Genomic DNA, 21,414 nt, shown 5'->3' with positions numbered 1-21,414 from the left:
AACCTGATCAGAAATGGTCAGTCTAAAGACCAACTAAATCCCTTAGGGGTCATCAGCAGAGGCAGAAGGAAGAATTAAATCCAATAAAAAATTAGACCAATGTGCTGAACTACCATTGTTTCCAATAACCAACTGGGGTTGTAAACTCAGATCATTACAGGAGACATACAGACAATGAAATGAGTGGTGGGATAAAGTCAGACAATAGGGAGAGGTGGGGGCTGCGGTTAGGTAAGGAGCACTTGCACTGTGAGAAGGAGGCAGCTGCTGCTCAGCTCTGACTGTGGCCTTGTAGGGATCTGAGTCTTCTTTTAAAGAAAATAGAGAAATTTAAATTTCTTGTGATATCTTCCAACTCTTAAATGTCAGCCAAAAAAAAAAAAAAAACCCGTGTTTTTCAATACTGAAGGGGAAACATAAAACACCTCTGAAGGCCAGACTTGCCCAGCAGGAGAACAGCTTCCCTCCTTTACAATAACCAAACCAGCCTGTGCAGACTTAAACAGTGATTTCTGTTCCCTGGGTGGGCCTTCTGGGACTCAAGCCAAACTGCAGAGTCCTATTTCTAAAGGACCCTTCATAAGCAGACTCTGTGGACTTACATTTCAAAATCTGACAAACTCTGGTCTTCGGATGTTTGACTCAAATCTCCAGGCACCTACCATTAGGAGAGGGAAAAGAGAGAGAGAAAACACATCATGGTTACCACAGTTTGCATAATCATAAAAGAATCCTGCCTCTCAGTGAACCCTGAACACTTCCTGTTCAGATAGATGTGAAAAAGCAGTTGTTAGAAAACAGTGAGAGATTCTGTGGAAGGAAGGTTAGAGACGGTGTTGCAGGAATAAAACTATGCCATCATGAGAGATCTCAATTATCTTTATAGAAAAAGGTGCTGTTAATCCTATTGAGATAATCACAGGTATGTAAAAGGCATGTAATTTTGGAGCTGTAAAGGCCTAGTTAAAATCTGAGATGCAAGACATCAAACGAACAGCAGAAAAAATATCCATTGTCACCAAGATGAACATCACACACACAGGCACACACCCAAGGCATAAATATAAACAGCCCATGCCTTCCCCTCAATGGCTCCATTCTACCCCCTCCTAACATGTAAGTACTTCAAGGCACAAGGACATGGTTCCTCTCCTGACTCAGAAGGGCTGCACGAGAACATGACTGAGTGAAAGAAATTAAACTGCTTGGAGCGGTGGCACCTATTACATAAAGCAGACAGCAAAATGGCCAGCACACGCTGATGCTCGATAAATGGTGATGACATGATCACACCCAGAGAATACATTTCCTTTTTTGAGCTGATCAAATCTGAAATGCCTGGAACTTAAGAATGTGGATCAAACCTAAGAAGAACCAAGTGGGACAGAGAAGGACGCAGGGTAGTGAGGGGAAGGGAACTGTTGCTTCACACTTTGTACCTGTCAGCAATTTCAGATTATCACAATCTTCATCAGTCCGGATGACAACACCAGGGGTGGGTATCACCCCCATCGCCCTTACAGATGAGAGTGAGGTTCAGGGAGGCTGTAAAAGCTGCCCACAGACACACATGTAGGAAGTGGATGTGAGTCCAGGTCTGTCCAATTTCAAAGGTTTTTCTGCTACAAACCCTCCCAGACAGAGGAAAAGCCAGCTGAAATGGGAAAGGAGAAAGTGAGACTTTTAGCCAAAAGTTCTGCCCTTACAGTGGTTCAGAAGACACAAGAAGGTACCCCTTAAAGAAACAGTGGGTTCCCTTTAGAGGCAGGAGAGTCCAGTGACCATGGAGCCTGCACTGTGGGGGCACATGGCTCAGGATCAAATCCGAGCTCCACTTCTTCCCGACTGTACGGTCATGGGCAAATCACTTGATTTCTCTGTGTCTCACTGACCTCGTCTATAAAATGGGTGTGGCAGCAGTAATAGTCACAGGTTATTCTGAGGGCAAAGTGAGTCAATACCTGTAGAGCATGCAAGACAGTGCCTGGCAGTTAGAAAGGATTCAATAACTGACCTGTGCACCATAATAATGAGATAATAGTTATTGAGAAGTAAGAGCAGTATGTCATGTTATCCTTGGCACTAGACACGAATCTGTCCTGCCAGCCCAAGGGGTCTCTCTCACCTCATCTGTGGCAGCCCAGAGGCAGAATGACCCAACCTGCACCCTCTACAGATGCATGGAGCTAAGTGATTAAACTGGGCTCCAGGCAGCAGATTTTGCTAAGAATCTGCTTTTGAGAGACTCCTTCAAACCCACAAGGAGGAAACCTGCCCAGCCACTTAAAAAAAAACTTTATTTTCAAATGATTAGGAACTTCTGGGCTGGGGCAGGGGTCCATGTGGCCTTGCTGTTAAGGTGACTGTCATTTTGTGTGGGTGGCTGGGAGGAGAGATGGTATAATCCACTAGGAAAGCTGTGAGGCTGTGTGTACCAAGATCCTTCAATCCAGAATCTCACTCTCAAGAATTTATCGAGAAGAAACAACCAAAGGCACCAACATTTACACCAAAGATCATTCTCTTTCCACTGCTCAGGCAAGTAAAAAGCAAACAGCCCAGAGGTCCAACTACAGAGGGATGATTCAAGAAAATGGCATGTCTAAATAAGATAGCCAAGTTACAACTGGGGTGCACACACACTCATGAGAGTGCAAGCATAGAAATCATTCTGCAAAGGCATACAAGGAAATAGTAACAGTGGCTATCATCGATAACACATTAAAGGTGGGATTAGGAGAATAAAGACTTATTTTTAATTTGCTATCTTTCTATAAGATAAAAAAAAGAATAACTTTTGAAATGCTTTTTAAAAAATGAAATGTGCTTTTGAAGAGTAAGATAGCATTCCATGTGCTGTTTTGAAAAGAGCTCCAAGGCAGATCACTAAGTGAAAGCAAAAGCCTGTGTAGTGGGTGGCTCTAATACACTATCCTGGCTGCAAACATGAAGAACTAAGAACATCGAAGTTGTATTTGTTTGTCCTGCATTAAGAAGCTATAGCAGTTAAAATCAAGATGCCAATGAAAGGGGCAGCCTGTGGGCCCTGGGGGCGAGGGCCCCAGCAGCTGGTGCATGGTGTTGGGAGTGAGGCTATATATTGAACATCCTTTTATATTATTTGAATTTTTAAATAATGCACTACCACCCCAAAATTTAAATGAAAGTATATATTCCCACCAAAAGAGTGCTTTTGATCAATTTTTAATGTCATAGAAAAAAGCTCCCGGTCTCTGTTTAATAAAAAGCTGCTACAGACTGCAACCACTCTGTGTGATTCCAAACATAACACACAATGCATGTGAATCAACAAAGAATGAAACAGATCCAAAAGGTGACAGGGGGAGCTCTCTGAGAGAGCGGTCAGATGAATCTGGATTATGCATTTGAACAATGAGAATGCATTAACTGTGTAACCACAACAGATGCACACTATGTATTAAGTATGCATCATATCGCTACATAAAGTAAATAATACATTTTTCCAACTCTTTCCCCTACCAATGCATTTGGTTAGAATGCAGAAAGCCAGACGGGAGAGACTTTGTCTTCAAAAGCTCTTACGCATCAGGGAAGGAAAAGGGCAAAGGAAGGCCCTGAAGGCACACCACCTTCTAGACACTAGCTCCTTGAAGGAGTGGGAACCTGGGGGAAAAGGCCAGGACTCTAGAGTCTTCTCTGGCAGGCCATAGGGTGGCTTTCAGCCTCTTGTCTCCTCTGAGCTTCCCCTTCCACACCTGCATCCATCCTGGCAGGATAAGAGGATCAGATGCAGTAAACAGATCAGAGAAGGGACCATAAAGACACCAGCTGCACCATATGCCCATAATCACCTGGAAATGCGGCCTTATTTCAGACTGGAAGTGAACCAAGCTCATATCCAGGAAATCCCCATCATGAGAAGGAAGCTTCTGACTGTGTCTAACCCATGATGCAGAAGGGGAAGGTGACCAGAAGGACAAAAGCAGAAGACAAAGTATTTTTTAAGGACAGACATCACCTTACAATGAGAACAAAGAGCCTCTTCAAAAATGATTACTTCTAAGAAGAAGGCATTTTCCTGACAGATCAACCTTTCCTCAAGATGCTGATTCTTAGGGAACCTTTAGACAGTGGATATAAGTATCTGAGAGTTGTTAAATCCTTCCAACTTTGAAGCTTTTCTTCTAGCTGTGTGGTATTAATGGGATTGGCAAGCCAGGAGACATTTGTGTGTCTACAAGAGCTCTGGAGATGCTGGATGGAAAAAAACCCTGTGAACTTTCTGACCTTGTGGAATGTATATGGAAAATCAGGTCAGGCTCAACTGCATGATGATAATTGATGGCCAAATTCACTAAACATCTGAAAATTTTGTCTTTTCTTGCTATCTGCACAGACTGGTGCTAGATATCACCTGGGGTTCACAGTAATCATCCAGGAAACTGGTCTTACTTCACACCTGGCAGTAAAAGAAGTGTGGGGCAGAGAGCATTTTATCAGAAAAATCAATGTTCTGTTGATATTGGCCACAAACATCCCTTGTGAGCTCCTGAAGCCCCAGGAAATCTGGAGGACACAGCTCTGGGATGTAGTCCTCTCTTTGATTCACCTTCCACACAGGGCATCAGCAAGTGATTGACAGCATGGTTGTCTTCATTCACTTCTACTTGACCCACAGGGCAGGCAGCTCTCCATCTGGCCTGCGGCCTGGGAAGTCATGTGGCAGAATGTGGGTGCCGGAAAAGGCAGAGCCCCTTACTGGAGAAATAGGGTGCCAGGAAGCCTGGATCCTCCTGAAGCAAACAGCCCAGGTGCTGCGCACACAAGGACTGGAGGGACAGACAAGACCCACAAAGGATTAGCATCTGGGCTGCATCACAAAGAAGCTCCCACAAACTGTCCTCACAAGAGCAGCCACCTCACAATGCCAGCGTGGAGCTCCGACACTGGGCCATCCTGACACTCCGATCTGGAATTCCTCAAACCTGGGAAGAGGGTTTAAATACTTGAGGTCCTGCCACAAAGAATGACCAATGTTCTAAATAAATGTTTATTTAAAGAGGAAGAGTTGGGGGAAAGAATGAAAGGAAGAAGAAAAGAAGAAAAGGTAGGGAGGCACGGGAAGGAAGGAGGGAAAGACAGAAAGAATCAGCTACTTGCTGATTCTGCCATTTGGAGCAGGTTGGGGGGGAAACTAATCCCCCTCCCATTGGCAGATCAGGGCCCAGGCAGGTGTGGCAAAGGAGGACAGGGCACCCTCCCCTTCCTTGGAGATGCCTGCATTCCAGTCCTGAGAAGTGTACAGACACATCAAAACCACCATCACCAAAGGCCTCCTGCTTTACACAGTGCTTTCATAGGACAACCTTCTCACATCCTCCTCCACACAGCCCTGGGGAAGCGGCATCACCCCCGTTTCACAGGTGAGGACAAGAGTGATGAGTATGAATAAACAGGTAGCAAAGATGTTATAAGCCCCACCCAGATCTCCCAGCACATGGTCCCTTACAGCATCAGCCTCAGTGACTCCAGGAAGAGAAGCACACAATCCCATCTGATATACCAGAGGACAGCCAGGACTGCCTGCTCATGAATGAGCGCCACCTTGGGTACCCAGCTCAGGTAGGCCCCAGGTGACTGTAGCCCCAGCTGACATGTTCTGATGTGGCATAACCACCCATCGGAGCCCAGTCAGCCCACAGAATCATGAGAGATGAGAAAACAGACATGTTTTTTTTAAGTCATTAAGGTTTGGGGTGGTTTGATATATAGCAATAGTGAGTCCCAAAAGTAACTTGTTCAAGGTCATTCACCTAGTAAATGACAGAGGTGGGATCTAAATGCAGGTGGCCTGGCTCCAGAGTCTGCACTTTTCACACTGAGGTATACTGCCTCCCATTACAAAGTCCCCCTTCTTTGCAGTTTGCATCTGTACACTAAGAAACCCAGAAGATGATGCGGAGGACTCTGATGGGCTGAAGGAAGTCTGGAAGGACTCAACCACTCAGGAGTACACGCACACAGGTGCACAACTGGGTCTAAAACCCTAAGCCTGTTTTCTGTCACCACAGGATGATTTTGGTTGGGACCAGGCCTGGAGGCTAAGGCATAGACCTGGCCCAGTCCAAGGTGGAGGGTTTTCCCCCATGGAAGCCCCGGCTTTTTTTCCATGTCAAACCTTGGTGTCCTCCTTGCCTATGCCATGACAACCAGTCTCTGACTGTTTTATTAGAAAGAATCAACAAACACGGTGGGATGCGGGACCAACATGTGCTGAACACCCACACTGTGCCAATGTATTCAGGCATTTAATCCTCAAGTACTCTGAAGCAAGCATTAGCGTGAGTCATGCCCCCCTCCTCTCTTATCCTAGCCTCTTTGTGTGGCTGGCTTTTTTCTCATCCTCGAGTCCCAGCTAAACTATGAATTCCTATAAGCTGCCTCCCCTGACCACCAAAACTAAACAGATTCTCCCTGCACCCATCCATTGTTCACATGCTCAGCTGGCAATGACTCTACGCTGGTTTCTCTGCGTACTGGTCCCTGCCTGGGAACTCAAGGACAGCAGCTTCCACATCTATTCTCACAGTGACACATGGTGGCCTTGCCTAGCACCTGGCACACTGTGGGCACTGAATTGACATCTGTGGCTGATTAAATGAATGAATGACAAAATGTAAGCTGTTGTTTTCACACTGAAATATCAGTCCATTTTTAAACTGCTTTGTAGCAAATTTGCTGTCTTCTTGCATGATAAGGAAAAGTGAGCTTGGAGAGTCAAAGAACCAAAGGAAGTGAATTGTATTGTCTCTCTCCTAATGGCAGGGCTTCAGATTCACTGCTCAAAAGAAAAGGCAACAGGCAGACATTACAGGGCAGCAAAACTTTGTCCCAGTCATGAAATGACACCGTAATTTATGTTTCTCAGAGTCCCTTTCTCACTCATCCCTCTTTTCAAACAGCCTTCCCTTAAGCAATTAGCTCTCACTTTGCACTGCCAAAAATGATAACTATTTTCCATCTCGCCAACATCCTTGCTTTCTCATTTCACTTTTTAATAAGGAACAAAATGTGAAGGGCCACAGTTCTGTCTTCCAGCATGGCGGGCCCAGCCAGAGGACAGGCAGGCCCAGGTTTGGAGCATTAAGTAGGCCTGGGCTTCCCTTGCCTTCAGGAGGCATTGGGTCTGGACCACTTACAGGGTTCTGTGTGTGTCTGTTTGTTAATTTGTTCTTTTGTTTTACAAATAGTATGCAATTAGAGAGGTATCAGAGCCACATGTGGTTTAAAAATCATCTGAGAGCTAAGATTTTCTGCTGGGAGTAAAGAACTGGCAAATACAAGTTTTAAAGAGTTTTTTATTTTATTCTCTGGGTAGCTCTGGAAGCTTACTCAAATGCATACTATCGCACTTCTGTGACTTAGTGTTTGATGTGTCTGGTTTTCTCAAAAAAAAGACTGAGAGTCTCAAGGACAATATTCTCAGAGCCCAAGGCAGTATGAAGGTCACACTGATTGCCTGAAGAATGTTCCCACTGGATGGACAGACACAGAGATGTACAAATGGAGAGATGGGTCAATGAATGGTTGGAGGAGGGACAGGCATGAGAGGGAAGGAGTGTGAGCAAACTGTCTCATTTACTAAGATGGAAATCTAATTTCTTTTCCAGTAATTAAGATATACAAACAACATATGTACAAAGACAGCTATACAAGGACATTTATTGCAATACCATTTATGGCAATAAAAGCCTGGAAACAAATATCGAAATGGTTGCATAAGACACTGCTACCCTTAGAGCCAGCCTGTGTGACTACTGAAAGAATAGCAAAGATCTCCTCTGCTAACAGAGAATGAGCTCTAATATGTACTGGCAAATGACAAAAGCAAGACACCAAACACTATGTCAGATGAGCTTCTATTGTCCTGAAGAAGCTGGGAGACAGATGTGCTTATGTGCTTGGATCTGCATTAATCATTTCTAGAGAAACACAAGAAACGGCCAAGTGTGGATGACTTTGAGGGAAGGGCAGTGAGAAGCAAGGGGTCAGAGGCAGGAGGAAGATTTATTTTTTACTGTAAAACTTTATATGTTGTAAATTTTTACCATGTACACAAGTTGTTGCCCTTTTGAAAAATAAGTAACGACCTTGAGATTTTAAGTTAAAAGAAAAATGAATTATGTCTACAATGGGAAACAAAACAAACCACGCCAGTGATTGGCTCTGGGAGGGTGGCGTGGGGATGGCCCTGAAGGGAACCTTCCGGGATGGTGGTGATGCTCTGCACCTTGAGAGCAATACAGGCTTCACGGCTTTATGCCCTGGTCAAAACTCAGTGAGCATACAATTAAAGTGTGTGCATTTCATTGTGTATAAATATTAGTGCAAAAGAAAAAAATGTAAACAAAAATATTAAACTCCACAAAACACACTTCAGAATTTTGGAAGAAATATAAACTAATATTTGCAACTTAATTTAAAATGAATTGGGGGGGAATGAATTGATGAATATATAAAGGGAGGGGGAGAGAGAGGGTAAAACAAATATAGTCAAATATGAATGCTAGCATCTAGGTGATAGGCATATAGGTGTTTGCTGTGAAAATCTTTCATATAACTATTTTACATTTTTCAAATATATGGTAGAAAAATATGTTTTGATCAACCACATAGAAAAACAACTGAATTATTTTTCTATTTTCTGTGTAGAAAATATTATAATATCATTGTCTTATAAAGAGGCAATCAGAGTATAGCCTCTATATTTAAGACTATCAGCTTTAAAATGTAATAGAAATAGTGTAGAATTTTGTTAGAATTTAATAAAACTATTATATTTTTCTGGATTCTGAGATATTGGTGGTAATTATCAATTCTTTAAAAATGATAATGTATTGTGATTTCTTTTCCCATTCTAAGTAAATACTTTAATTTTTTTGTTTGTTTGTTTTTAAGGATGGCATTGGGACTTAGGCCGGCTGGGACTGAGCTTGGCTGTGTGACCTAGAACAAGCCAGCACACTTCTCTGGGCCTCCCTGTCCTCCTGTAAAAAGGGGAAACAGAAGTGGCCCAAGCAGGGTGGTTGTGAGGCTTCAACACAATCCTGCAAGAACCATGCTTGACCAGCGCCTGGTGGAAGACAGCTGCTTAGTAAACAGCAGTCACTCTCATTATTCATGGACAGAGTTCAAGGGTGTCAGACAGAACAGACCAGTAGTTGAGGCCCTGCAGCCCTTACCACTGCTCCATTCCCCAAACACGCAGGCTCTCCAGTTATTCAAGTATTTACTCCACAAGTTCATACTAAGTTCCTCGCCTGGGCCAGACACTCTGGGCACCAGGGTGGTGTCAGTGGGCAGGAGAGACAAAGCCCTGAGGCTCACGGAGCAATTGATCCATCAGGAGAGATGGCCTTTAAACAACCTATCAACACTATTAATTATATGATTACAGTGTGAAAAGTCTGCCGAGCAGAACTGGGGTAACAGGCCTCTCTTTGTGAGGAAGATATGGAAAATGGCTTAGAGGAAAGGCAGCAGCAGCTGAGGCTGACTCCGGAGGGAAATCAGCCTGTCTCTGGTCTCTGTTCAGATCCAGGGGAGCCACTGAGGGAATTAAGCATGGGAGAGACTGGGCAAGCTCACGTTCCAAAATAAGTCACTCTGGCTGCAGAGAGATTGGGAGGCAGGCAAGAGGGAAAAGCCAGGAGGCTGCTGAAGACAGACAGACACAAACACCCATCTTGGCTATGTACACGACAGAATATGCCAACCTCTCTACCCATTGCCTTTTATCAACAGATTCTTTTAAAGTTCACTTCTAAGAAAAGTACTAATCAACAACTTCTACACTTTTACTAGGCTTAATTGCTAATATAAAGTTATTCTTGTTAATAATGTTCAGCCAATCTCTACTGAAAGACTTAGGCCTATAATAATGAGATGAGAGCATTCAACCACTCCAAGCTGGCTTCTGCTACAGTTGAGGAAACCGAGTCCTGAGGAGGGAAGTGACAGCCTCATGGTGGTTGGTCCTCTGGCGGCAGACTTCTACTGCCTCTCGCTCAGTGTGGGGAGGGGCTTTCTTACCTGCTCCTGACGGGTCCCCAGGGTTACTAGTACTTGCACCTCTAACATGCACGAAGGTCATCAGTTTACTTTCTATGTCCCTATAAGGCTGCAAGCTAACTAGGTACCAGGCTGTGCCTTAACTCACCTAAGAATGCCCAGGTGATCATCCATGACATGTATCTTTTTATCCAAACGGAAATGTCTGGAAAGATAAGCACCCAACACATCAGGGTGGTTATCTCTGGACTGGGATATGGAATTGAGGGTGATGGCCAAAGGTATTTTAACCTAGCACCTGAATGTTCCCATTGAGAATGTACTCATGTACTACTTGTGCCTTCTAAACATTTTTTCTTTTAATAGCACTGATAGTGGATTAAACAGAGGCCCCCAAGTAATATGTCCACATCTTAAGCCCCAGAACATGTAAATGTGACCTATTTGAAAAAACAATCTTTGCAGATGTACTTAAGGATCTCAAGATGAGATCATTCTAAATCATCCAAATTGGCCTTAAATCCAATGAAAAGAGTTCTTATAAGAGACATAGAAAGGAGGGACATGCAGGTAGAAAAAGGCACATGGCCCCTGACCAGTGTGGCTCTATTGATTGGACGTCGTCCCACAAACCAAACATCACTGGTTTGGTTCCTGGTCAAGGCACACAGCTGGGTTGTGGATTAGGTCCCTGGACAGGGTACGTAAGGCAACCAATCAATGTTTCTCACATTGATGTTTCTCTCCTTCTCTTCCTCCCTCTCTTCCCCTCTCTCTAAAAATAAATATACAAGATCTTTTTTAAAAAAGGAAAAAGAAATGTGAAGACAGAACAGGGACTGGAATGATGTGGCCACAAGCCAAGGAATGCCAGGAGTCACCAGAAGCTAGAAGAGATAAGGAAGCATCCTTGCCTAGAGCACCCAGAGGGAGCACAGCCCTACTGACTACTTGATTTCAGAGTTCTAGTCTCTAGAACTGTTGGGAGAGTGTGTATTGTTTTGCTACATTTCTTGTGCTCTTGCCCGGTGCCAGGCCATATTACACTTTAAGTAGATCATCGTCCTAATGGGTCAATACTATGATCGTCCTCATTTTACAGACAGGGAAACTGAGGTTCAGAGAGTTGATTTCACTCGTGCCAAGGCCATAAGGTTGTAAGTGCAGAGTTAGAAGCGGAACCAGGCAGTGTGTGGTGCGGAGTCCACACTGGGCTATAACACCACCTCAAAAGAGCACAGCTTCACACTTACAAAGATCTAGGCTTGCACTCTGAGTTTGCACTCCCAACCAAGGCATCTGACTTTTCTGAGCCTCACTCTTCTCAGTTATAAAGTGGGGAAATAGAACTCCGCTGCTAGGCTTATTATGGATTGAGTGAAAGAATGAAACACAGCATCTGGTTATTGTATCCCAGTGACTGACACAGAGGAGGTGCTCAGTATCCTCCAAAGGAATGAGTAAGGTAGGGTCATGGTGTTTGTTATTCATTGGTAGGGAAGATCATTTCAGAAGGCTGGGGACAGGGGATGGCTCGAGGACATGTTCTTCCAGGAGGAACACAATGACTAGAGACACAAATCATTTTGTAAATTCACTCTCCCAACCTGATCTACTATGCTGTCAGCTCTAGGAAATGCCAGGTAGGTGGGCGGGTAAATAAATTTCACAGAAGAGTCCAGGCAGTTTGATTAGCCTTAGGAGTTCCATTGTCCAAGACTAAAAGATTACAGCTCTGATAGCAGAAAATGAGAAAGAATTCCTGGAGCTGAACTCTCTGTTCTCGGACACTAAAAAGGTACATTTCAGAACCTGCCTCCTGGACAACTTGCTCTGTGATATTCAACAATGAACACTAGCAGTAATGTTAGTACCTTCCAGAAACACTCGTCAAAGTTAACAGCGCCAGCCAACCCCTCGACCCAGCAGTGGCTTCCACAACCAGCTAAACAGTGGCCTCATCACCACTGGGCGCCCCATTCACTGGCACTGATGACGTAGGAAGCCAATCACCTAAACCCTGTTTCCTACAGAAATTAGACACAAGAAGCTTCCTCACCAGGGAGAAATCTGCCTGATTTTCAATCTGTCTTTTATCAATAACAACTAAATAATGAGGTTTTGCTAATTAAAAATGGCAGGCATGATGCAATTTAACATCCATTTTATGATTGCAACTCCCCAAGTACAATGTTTCCCTAAACCCCTTTGAAACTGATCACTTTTTGAGCTGTCTTTAGAACTGAGTCAAAGCAGCAAGAGGCACGATCCTCCACCCACAGCCTGGCCCCTGCTCTGTTCTAACACACTGAGTGGCATCAGGACAATCATTTCCCTGCTCTGAGCTGCCACATCTCACCCAAGAAAAGGGAGGGGCAGGATAAAGAGGGGACTGTGGCTGTTTGCTACCTGGCACACATTCCGTTCCTGGGAAATCAGTCTCACTACAGATCTGTGTGAAGTGAGTACCATGCTTTGATCCAAGGGTGAGCACACACAACTCAGGCCAACCAGCATATCCTATCCCTGTGGCCACAGTGACTGGCTCAAGGTTGGTCAATGAACTAAGCTGGTTCAATCTGAGTAAACTTGGGGGATTTGCTGGCAATGTTGGACAGTCTTGTTCTTTCCCAATTACTGAGAGGGTGAGCAGCCTTGCTCTGAACTTTTCAGTTCCCCAATGCAACAATTCCTTGCTTTCCTAAGACTAGCTTGGCTTGGGTTCTCTGTTTCCACTGCTGAAAACATCCTGACTGATACAGAAATGATTATCCCTTCTGGCTTCAGCATTTATTTTATTGTATTTTATAAGTCTTCCTAGGAAGGCTGAGCCCTGAAAATAAGTACCCAGAGGGAATCCCTTAGTCCCTGCCACCAAGGAGACCACGGGCTATTTAAGGGCACAGACCACATCGCTCTTGTCTTTGATTCCCAGTTCAAAGGACAGTACCTGGAACTCAGGAAAGTGAGAAACAATAAGATACGTGGGACTGACTAAACAAATCAGTGAGACAAAGGTTTGTAAACTGTGGGTCCCTGGGTAAGCTTCACTTCTCTAACCTGAACCGTTACCACGACCTCCGTAACCACCACCGGCACCACTGTTCAGTGAGTGTTAACCAGGTGTCGGGCACTAAGAGTTTTGCATGTATTATCTGATTGAATCCTCATAACCACCCTGACAGCTGAGTAGACTGTCACCTGTAGGAGTTATCAGGGTCACCCACAAATAACTCCGGTCTTTCTGGGTGCCTGGTAACACCACTTCCCCACCCACCTGCGAGGAGATCTGTCCATGGGACTCGCTGTGCCAATGAAATAAGAAAGAAGTGGTGTGTGCCGTATGTGGGAGGAGGCTTTGAGGGAGAGCATGTGCCTGTCCAGGCTCTCTTGTCCCTCTACCGCAGTCTGGATGACAGAATGACGACAAAATGGAGCAGCGGCCCAGCCAACTCATGAAGGACATGTAACATGAATGAGACAGAAACTTTTGTGTTTTCTGTAATGACACGTTGGACTTGTTGGTTCCTACAGCATAACCCAGCCTATCGTGAAATTCTCCAGCCCATCTTTTAGACAGGAAATTGAGGCTCAAAGAAGTGAGGCGCCTTGTTCAGAACCATGCTGTTACTGAGGCAGAGGGGGCTGGAGAACACAGGAAACCTTGGCCTCGCTATGGACTCTGAGGAGCTCCAGGAGCTCTGAGGAGCGGTAAATTCCCTGCATGCCAGCTGACCGGGGGCTTTTCTGGCTGGAAACCCGGGCACCAGGAGAACACAGGTGTTGGTCGCCTCTGCCTCAGGAACCTGCAGTCCACCCTGAGACAGAGTAAAACTCACAGATACCAAGTCCCCTAAACTCCAAGGCATGTGAGACCATATACAATTCCCTGTAATAAAACAATGCAAAAAGAAAAGGCAAAGAGATGAAGGAAATAAAATAGAAGTATCACTGAAAGACAGACCAGAGAGAGTCAGTGTGCAAAATACCCTGCAATAGAGTTTCTATATCACACATTTTCTTCCAATCAATAGGTTATTTCTATACAATCAGTTAAAGAGAAGCAGCAATTAGCAATTTTGACTCAGATGTCTTGTGACCAAAGAGTGAAATGAAACCTCTTTCTAAGTCCCTTTGTCCACAGGTAACTAGTGTTGCTTAAAAGCAGCACAGCTTCTTGGGCATTGAGACCTGCAGGAACTCTCTCCCATGGGTGCTCCAAAGGTGACAAAATGTGAATTAGTGGGTGTCTTCAGCACAGTCCTGTGGTAAGCAGCCTTCCAAATAGATCCCGTTGCCCTGTCTCCTGGCATCCACATCCTGTAGTGGATTATATAGAATAATAGCCCCCTTCCCCTGAGGGTGGGTGGGTGCTAATAGCTTGCTTCTAAGGAAGAGATCGAAGCAGAAATAAAGAGATGCCACTTCCAAGGGTGAGCAGTAAACGACTGTGGCCTCAGTCCTGCCAGTCTTTCCCTCTCTGGCTTTCGTGGCTTGCTCACTCTGATGAAGCAAAAGGCCATGATGAACTGGGGTGGCAAGAAACAGAGAGTGGCCTTCCAGCCAGCAGTCGGGGAAGAACCAAGGCCCTTGGTCTAAGCCCCCAAGAAACAGTCCTGCTAACAACCACATGGGTGAGTATGAAAGCGGGGCCCTTCTCCAGTGAGGCTCTGAGATGTCGACGGCCGACTACAGCCTGTGAGTGACCCCTGACAGAGGACCAGTGACACTGCATCTGGATTCCTGACCTTCAGAAACTGTGAAGTCATAAATGTTGTTATTCCAAAATGTTGCTTCTGCCTCTAAGTTTTGAGACAATTTTGTTATGGTGATATAGATAACAAGTACAACCCCTAACTAAAAACAATAATGAGTTTTGTTCTGTATTTGTTTCTGGTGCTATCTCTTAATAAATCATTGGCATACCACCAAATCACTCCCAGTGATTCTATGGAGTCAGGATAATGGGGCCTCCAACTTTGATGCTGGGATAAAGCCTATAGGAGTATTTCCCAAACTTCAGCCCATCCCAAGGCACCAACACGATTTAGCCACATTCATATACCACTTAACACTATTGTTTACTAATGTTATTTCTTAAATCACCTCACCTTTTTTAGTTATAAAATGTACTTAAAAAAGGAGATTACTCTAGCACATGGAAAAATACTTTTACTTGCTATATATAGAAAGCAAACTGAATCCAGTGAAAACAGACTTGATTGTGTTCTAAGAGTCAGTGGTTCTCAACCTGGCTGCGTCAGAGCACCCGAGGCACCTGGGACGTCAGTCCCACTTCAGAGATTCTCCTTCAGCTGACCTGGGCTGAACCCCAGCAACCAGGCATCTACATACCGTGGCTGACCAGCACCCTGCTCCTGAGCCCATTCTCGCTTTGTCAGGGCATCTAAGAAGCAGGAAAGACATGTTAGCCCTGCACCAGCATAGCTGAAACAAAACTGCAAAGGAAACAACTTCTTGCTGGCAGACTCCATGTTATTTACACCTGACTCTTGAACCATCTGAAAGCATGCCTCCTCCCATCAAGGCTACACAGATCTAGAGACAAGGTAGAACCATCTCCCTGGGAAATCCTCCATCCATGGTGTGATCTCTCAGAATACAGAGATTCTGGGCAATAGATACTTGTAGGTACAGGCTGTGGCCAGGACCTGGATTTCATCCTCGAAGTTCAGCTCGGGTAGGTGTTTTCCCCCCACACGCTGCAGACTGTGAGGGTCCAGGGGACAGTCCAAGGCTGTCAGCACCTGACAACAGAGGATGCTACTTTTGCATCCAGTGAGTAAATAAACGAGGTGTCATCCTTATTGGACCTTAGGGGATGGGCAAGAATCAGACTACTGTCCAGGGGTAGAAGTGATATTCCAGAGGGGGCCTGGGGCAGAGGGCAAGTCTTCTCTAGTCAGGTCTTGCTCTTCTACCAATAGCTTCTCCAAATAAGCTCTGGTTTGTTCTGACAGCCACATTCTTTCTGTGACTGATGGATAATTTCATAGCCAGATTGGAAACCATTTAAACTGAGACATCAGGAAAATCAGGGTGGGAGACATATGATAGCTCCTTATACATGACAGCAAATAAAAAATGAAAACAGCAATGCTGATCATCTTGTGACAAGTAAATTCATGGTCCCTTGTTGGCATGTGGAATTGACACAGAATATTTTGTTTCAGTCAAATTCACTAACTATTTTCTGGGCATCCATAGTCAGAGTGCTATGGTGAAAAGTGGAAAGCAATATTCATTCATTTATTCATTCATTCATTCAGCAAATATTTAATGCTCTCTACCAGGCACTGAGGACACAGCCAAATATGAAATGGATGGAGATGGAAACAGCAAATGAACAACTCTATGCCAGGCAGTGATAAGTGCCATGAAGGAAAATAAAGCAGGGTGCTATTTTATTGAGGGTTATAATAAAGTGGTATTTGACCTTCCACTTTGGGTCAGAGGCATTTTCTCATTTAATTCAAACCTCATACAACTCACTCTGGTGAGCATCACCAGTTCTATATAAAGATGAGGACATGAAGGCTCTGCAAAAGTAATACCCTATCAAACCATCACTTACTAGTCACAAGGACTTGGGGACATTATGTATCTTACTGTGCCTATTTCCTTATCTCTAAATTGGAGACAGGAGCACCTATATCATGGGCTTGCTGCTACCTACAGAACACTTGGGAAAGGATTTGGTATCTAAAAGGCATTCAGTAATGTTACCTAGGGTGGTAGGATGGAGTGTAAATGCCACTCTCACTCTTGAGGACATCATTATCTGAGGGAGAAGCCAAAAGATACACCCACAAAACCAGTGGCTGATACTATCCATGAACAAATGATGCTGATTATAACACCATTCCCTCTGTCTAACATAACAGGCCCATCTTCCAGCCAACTTCTAGTCATCCTTGGAAACCCAAGTCAAACATCTCCTCTTTGAAGCCTTCCATGACCAGTCCCAGCACAGTTAATTAAGCCACATGGTGTCACCATTATACCCAGTAACTGACATAACTCTATTTCTTCTTTGTTTGTTCATTCTTTAATTCAACAAATATGTTTCAAAATATTCTGCCAGACTCTCACTTTATCCCATTGCAGTCACATGCTAATGTGTGTGTGCCCTCCATTGATCAACAAACTTCTTTGGAATGGAGAGAGTTAACTGGATATAGTTCAACTGAACAAATTCATTAGTAACTAAAGAACAGCATTTAAAAAGTTGATAAAGTGGGTAGTCCAGAGGGGAAAAGGTTAGAGCAATTTAGAGGAAGTTGAAACAGGTCAGTATTGGCAGGGCCCGTAAGGGCTTCCTTAGAGAATGAGCTGGCCTTCAAGGATGGGGGAGAGTGGGAAGGAAGGAGAAGCCAACACATGGAGGGAGCCAAATCTCAACAATATGAATAGTACCATATAAGGATCATTTATATGGATCCCACATATGAGTCATTTATATGCCTCTCTGTATGTAAATGCCTCAAAAATATCCAGGAGGACATATACCAAACCATTACAGAGATCTCTGGGAGAAGGACACATATTTTGTACTCTATTTAGTTGCACATTATTTCTTTCAAAAATATATTCTTCAGTGATTTATATAATTTAGAAAAAATTTAAAGCATGTTTTCTAAAGACAAAAGGTAGGGAAACAAGACACTGCAAGTAGAAGGGTATGGTAAAGGGCATTCAACTCGGTGGCCGAAGGGCCAATAGCGAGAGGTGAGGAAGCAGGTGGAAGCCAAGTCCTATTTCAGCATCTGTCAGATTCTCTTTAAAACAAAGCTAACATGTTTCCACACTGTATCGATGCACTGGGAACAGGAGCTAGCTGTGAGCCTTGCAGTAACAGGGGCAGGAGACAATTCCCATTGGAGGCACACACACACTCATGTCAGTAAAGATGATGACACTCCCAAACAGCAGGGGGGAAAGTCACTTGTCCAGAAAATAAGTAAAAATCTAAGGGAGCCTGAGGTTTCCCTGACTTTTTCAAAAGCCCTGGCCAAGTCAGATCTCAGATGCCTGGTTGGCCACATCAGTCATGCAGCAAACTACAACCACCCACTTGGGTGTGGACAAGACCCTTAGATTTTTAGTATCTGGGAGAACACATTTGAATCCTGGTCAGCAAAATCATGATCCTTAAAACCAGAGCAGCTCTGTAGGCCCCAGGGACAAGAAGACTTAGACACTTCATAGGCAACTCCAGGGTGGCACCCATCCCTCAAGAAGAGGTCATTTCTAAAATAACAGAAAAAGGGGAACCAATGGTTTGGCTTTTTGCACTGTAATCAGGGATCTCTTTATCCAGATGTATCTGTTCCAATCCAATTTCATAACCAGCTGGTCTCCTGAAAGAGACAGTAGCACAATCTATACACAATGGGCTCTGGATTCCACAAACAAGCTGGCCAGGGGCTTAACCTCTATGAAAATACAGGAGAAGAAGCATTTATTTCTCCTGGAAGATATATAAATCACGTCAAGGAGATGCAGACAGCTTCCAGAACAAATTGTAAGATCCCTTTGATGTCCAAATGTCACTAAACTAAACTCAACACTAAGTTAATGATGGGCCAGGAGAGAAGGAAACAGAGATGGGCCTTTAAAAAAAATTATAAAAAATAGGAAGAAATCTAAAAAAAAAAAAAGTAGAAAGTCACATGCAATTGGTGGAGAAGGAAAGACTAATCAGAAGGGAACCCTTATGGAGAAATGATTATCAATAATAAATATTAAGTAATAAGTATAGATACCTAATCAGAGGGTTTTTATGAGTATAATCATGTGGTTATTATGTATTCTTAGAACTACTGTGTTCTAATTTAGAAGAAATAGAATTACATTAAATTAGGATTTAGATGGATAGTCTTGGTCAGTAAGATTTACAAGGCAGGGTGGAGACAGAATGAAGAGGCTGGGAGAGCCTACGTGTTGAGGATGACAAAAAGAAGAAGACGGGGTCAAGGACAGCACTACAGTTTGACCACAAGGGATGGACAGGGCAGCCTGTCCCAGAGCAGCCTGTACAGGAGCACCATGTGGTCCCCCTAGTCACAGGAACCACTTTTCCATGCTAATAACTTTCTGTTGAGAAACTTACATGCCAATAAAATATACAGCAGTCAGGAGCCAGGCAATGCAGGGTCTTGAGGTTGCAACTTGGGGGACCTTGGGAGAGGAGGGGGTGGAGTCTGGGAATATCTTTCATAGAAGGCAAAGAGAGAGATCAAAGCTAACTTATTAAACAAATAAGAGCAGGCCTTGCTTACACTTCTTCAGAGTTTGTGACAGGAAAGGTCTCAGGATTATTTTTTTTCGACCTCAGTCTCCAAGCCAAGTCACAAGAAGTCAAACCACAGACACACAAGTCAGACCAAACATATTCTGTCTTTGCCCCCATACTTTTATAAGACATCACAAAAAACCCAAGTGACCAACAGGCAGGCTGAGCAGGTGCAGAAAATGCCTCCCTCAACCCACAGCTGGTTGTCATGGAGCAGAAAGTATATAAATCTTGATGATTCCGTACCTTGCCAATGATTCCTATTTGAAGCAATGAGATTGGCTTTGAGGCAGCTAGCACATGCTGCATTTGCCAATAGACACAAAATTCTCATCATAATGGAACTGTGTTTTCAAAGTTCCACACCCGGAAGCCTTACGGAGCCAGGTTCTGCCCACTTGACCCTACACTGTAGCCCCCAGAGCTCCCCGGTGGAACCCAACTATGCTGGGTGATGGACAAGAGTTTAACATGAGCACATGTAGAAAGCCAGACCAGTGACTTGGGAGCCCTCTGGGGTCTAGGAAGCATCTGCTTTAACTTCAAGAAGCATGTGATCACGTGGGGTAGGAAACTGTGGGTGGGCCTAAAGAGCAGCTTTTATTCACTGGCACTAAGTTTAAAGTGCACTTTGCAAGCATCTTTCCAAATGATTGTGTGTCAAAAACTAATATTTCTGAGTTAAGCCTCTATGTGAGACATGTTTTTAGTAGCCTCTCTTAAATGGCACTTTTAAAATAATCTCCTTCAAGACAGTAGACGATTAAAACACAATGTCCAAGTGCTGATTTAAAAAGCCACTTATAATCTGGAATGTGATGTTTAGAGCTGCTGTGGGACCACAGACAATTTGATACTTGATCATTAGATATTCAGCAAGTGCCACCCAGCTGAAAAATATATCTCTTATTAAGCCTCCTTACTTAAATAGCATCAGCTTTCAGATGAGATCACTTTCTCTAAAGGTTTTAAAGATGCCGAGAAAGTCCCAGGAAGCATTTTATTTCAAAGTGAACCTTATTACAAAACTGGGGCGAGTTTTTCCACCTATCTCACTCCTGAATTTTAAATTGCTTGTCTTTCTCTCCCACCAGCTCAGTTATTTCAACAGTGGTGGGAAGGTGACCTATGGAAACACCAAACAGCTTACAGCAAGTCTCTGTTACCCAGCAGGATCCAGGAAGGCCCCTTTCTGGATAATCCAGCACTGTGGCTAACAGAGTGTTACCATAGATACCACAGGTGCATGGTCAGATTTATACATCATATGCTCCATGGGTGACTCTCTGTGCCAGCCGCTGAGAAGAAGGAAATGAACACACAGTCCCCGTCTCAGTCCACAGGTGAAAAAAAGAAAATTCAGCATAAAATGATTATACAGAGTGACAAATACTGGAGCACGAAGTGCTACAGAAACACAGATAAGGGGTCAGCCAAGGGTTTGGGAGGAGAGAATCTGCAAAGGCTTTCATGGAAGTGGATTCTATCGGAAGCCACATCACAGGGACTTTACGTAAAACACAGAGGTCTTAGACAATGAAAAAGAAGCCAGAAGGATTTGTGGTTTTTCCAAGACAACTGCAATGAACAGCAATTATCAGTACATCACAGAATGATGTAAAATGTTTATGGAAATAAGAGACAGTGGTAAGGGAACAGACAGAGTGACACAGACACAGAGAAAGAGATTCAGGCATGGGGGAGAAATAGACAGGCAGACAGAGACCAACACACACAGGAAGTGAGAGACAGAGACCAAGGTAAGGTCGGACAGGGGCAGACCAAAAAGGAAAAGACAGAGTGAGAAACCAAGAGAAGCAGGGAGAGAGAGGTAGATAGCAGGAGAGGAATAAAAAGAGAGGAGCACACAGAGGCAAGTAAAAAAGAGAAACAGAGCAAAATAGAGAAAACAGAGAATACAAGAGAAAACCAAAACAACCGGGTCTTTGAAAGGCAATGTGAAACAGGCCCAAGATGCTGGGGATCCAGTGCTGTAACCTGACTGAGACCCAGGCCAACTGGGGAGTGAGTTGGAGGCCAGCTGG

At 44.1% G+C, this 21,414-nt stretch overlaps 1 protein-coding gene across 2 annotated transcripts in view; it reads right to left on the bottom strand.

Moving 5' to 3' along the window:
• SNX29 (sorting nexin 29) overlaps nucleotides 1–21,414 on the bottom strand; it is a 564,444-nt gene that overhangs the window by 178,878 nt on the left and 364,152 nt on the right. For both annotated transcript variants that reach the window (XR_006783480.1, XM_045819397.1), the window contains exon 17: nucleotides 603–658. Coding sequence is in view for 1 of the 2 variants with exons in the window: in XM_045819397.1 (XP_045675353.1) it covers nucleotides 603–658 (56 nt within the window). In the remaining variant the exon portion in view is untranslated. The remainder of the gene's footprint in view (nucleotides 1–602; nucleotides 659–21,414) is intronic.

Source organism: Phyllostomus hastatus, unplaced genomic scaffold (genome assembly GCF_019186645.2).
Source record: "Phyllostomus hastatus isolate PE091 unplaced genomic scaffold, TTU_PhHast_1.1 phas_scaffold_385, whole genome shotgun sequence".
Taxonomy (NCBI): Eukaryota; Metazoa; Chordata; class Mammalia; order Chiroptera; family Phyllostomidae; genus Phyllostomus; species Phyllostomus hastatus.
This window is presented reverse-complemented; position numbering and strand designations above follow the sequence as displayed.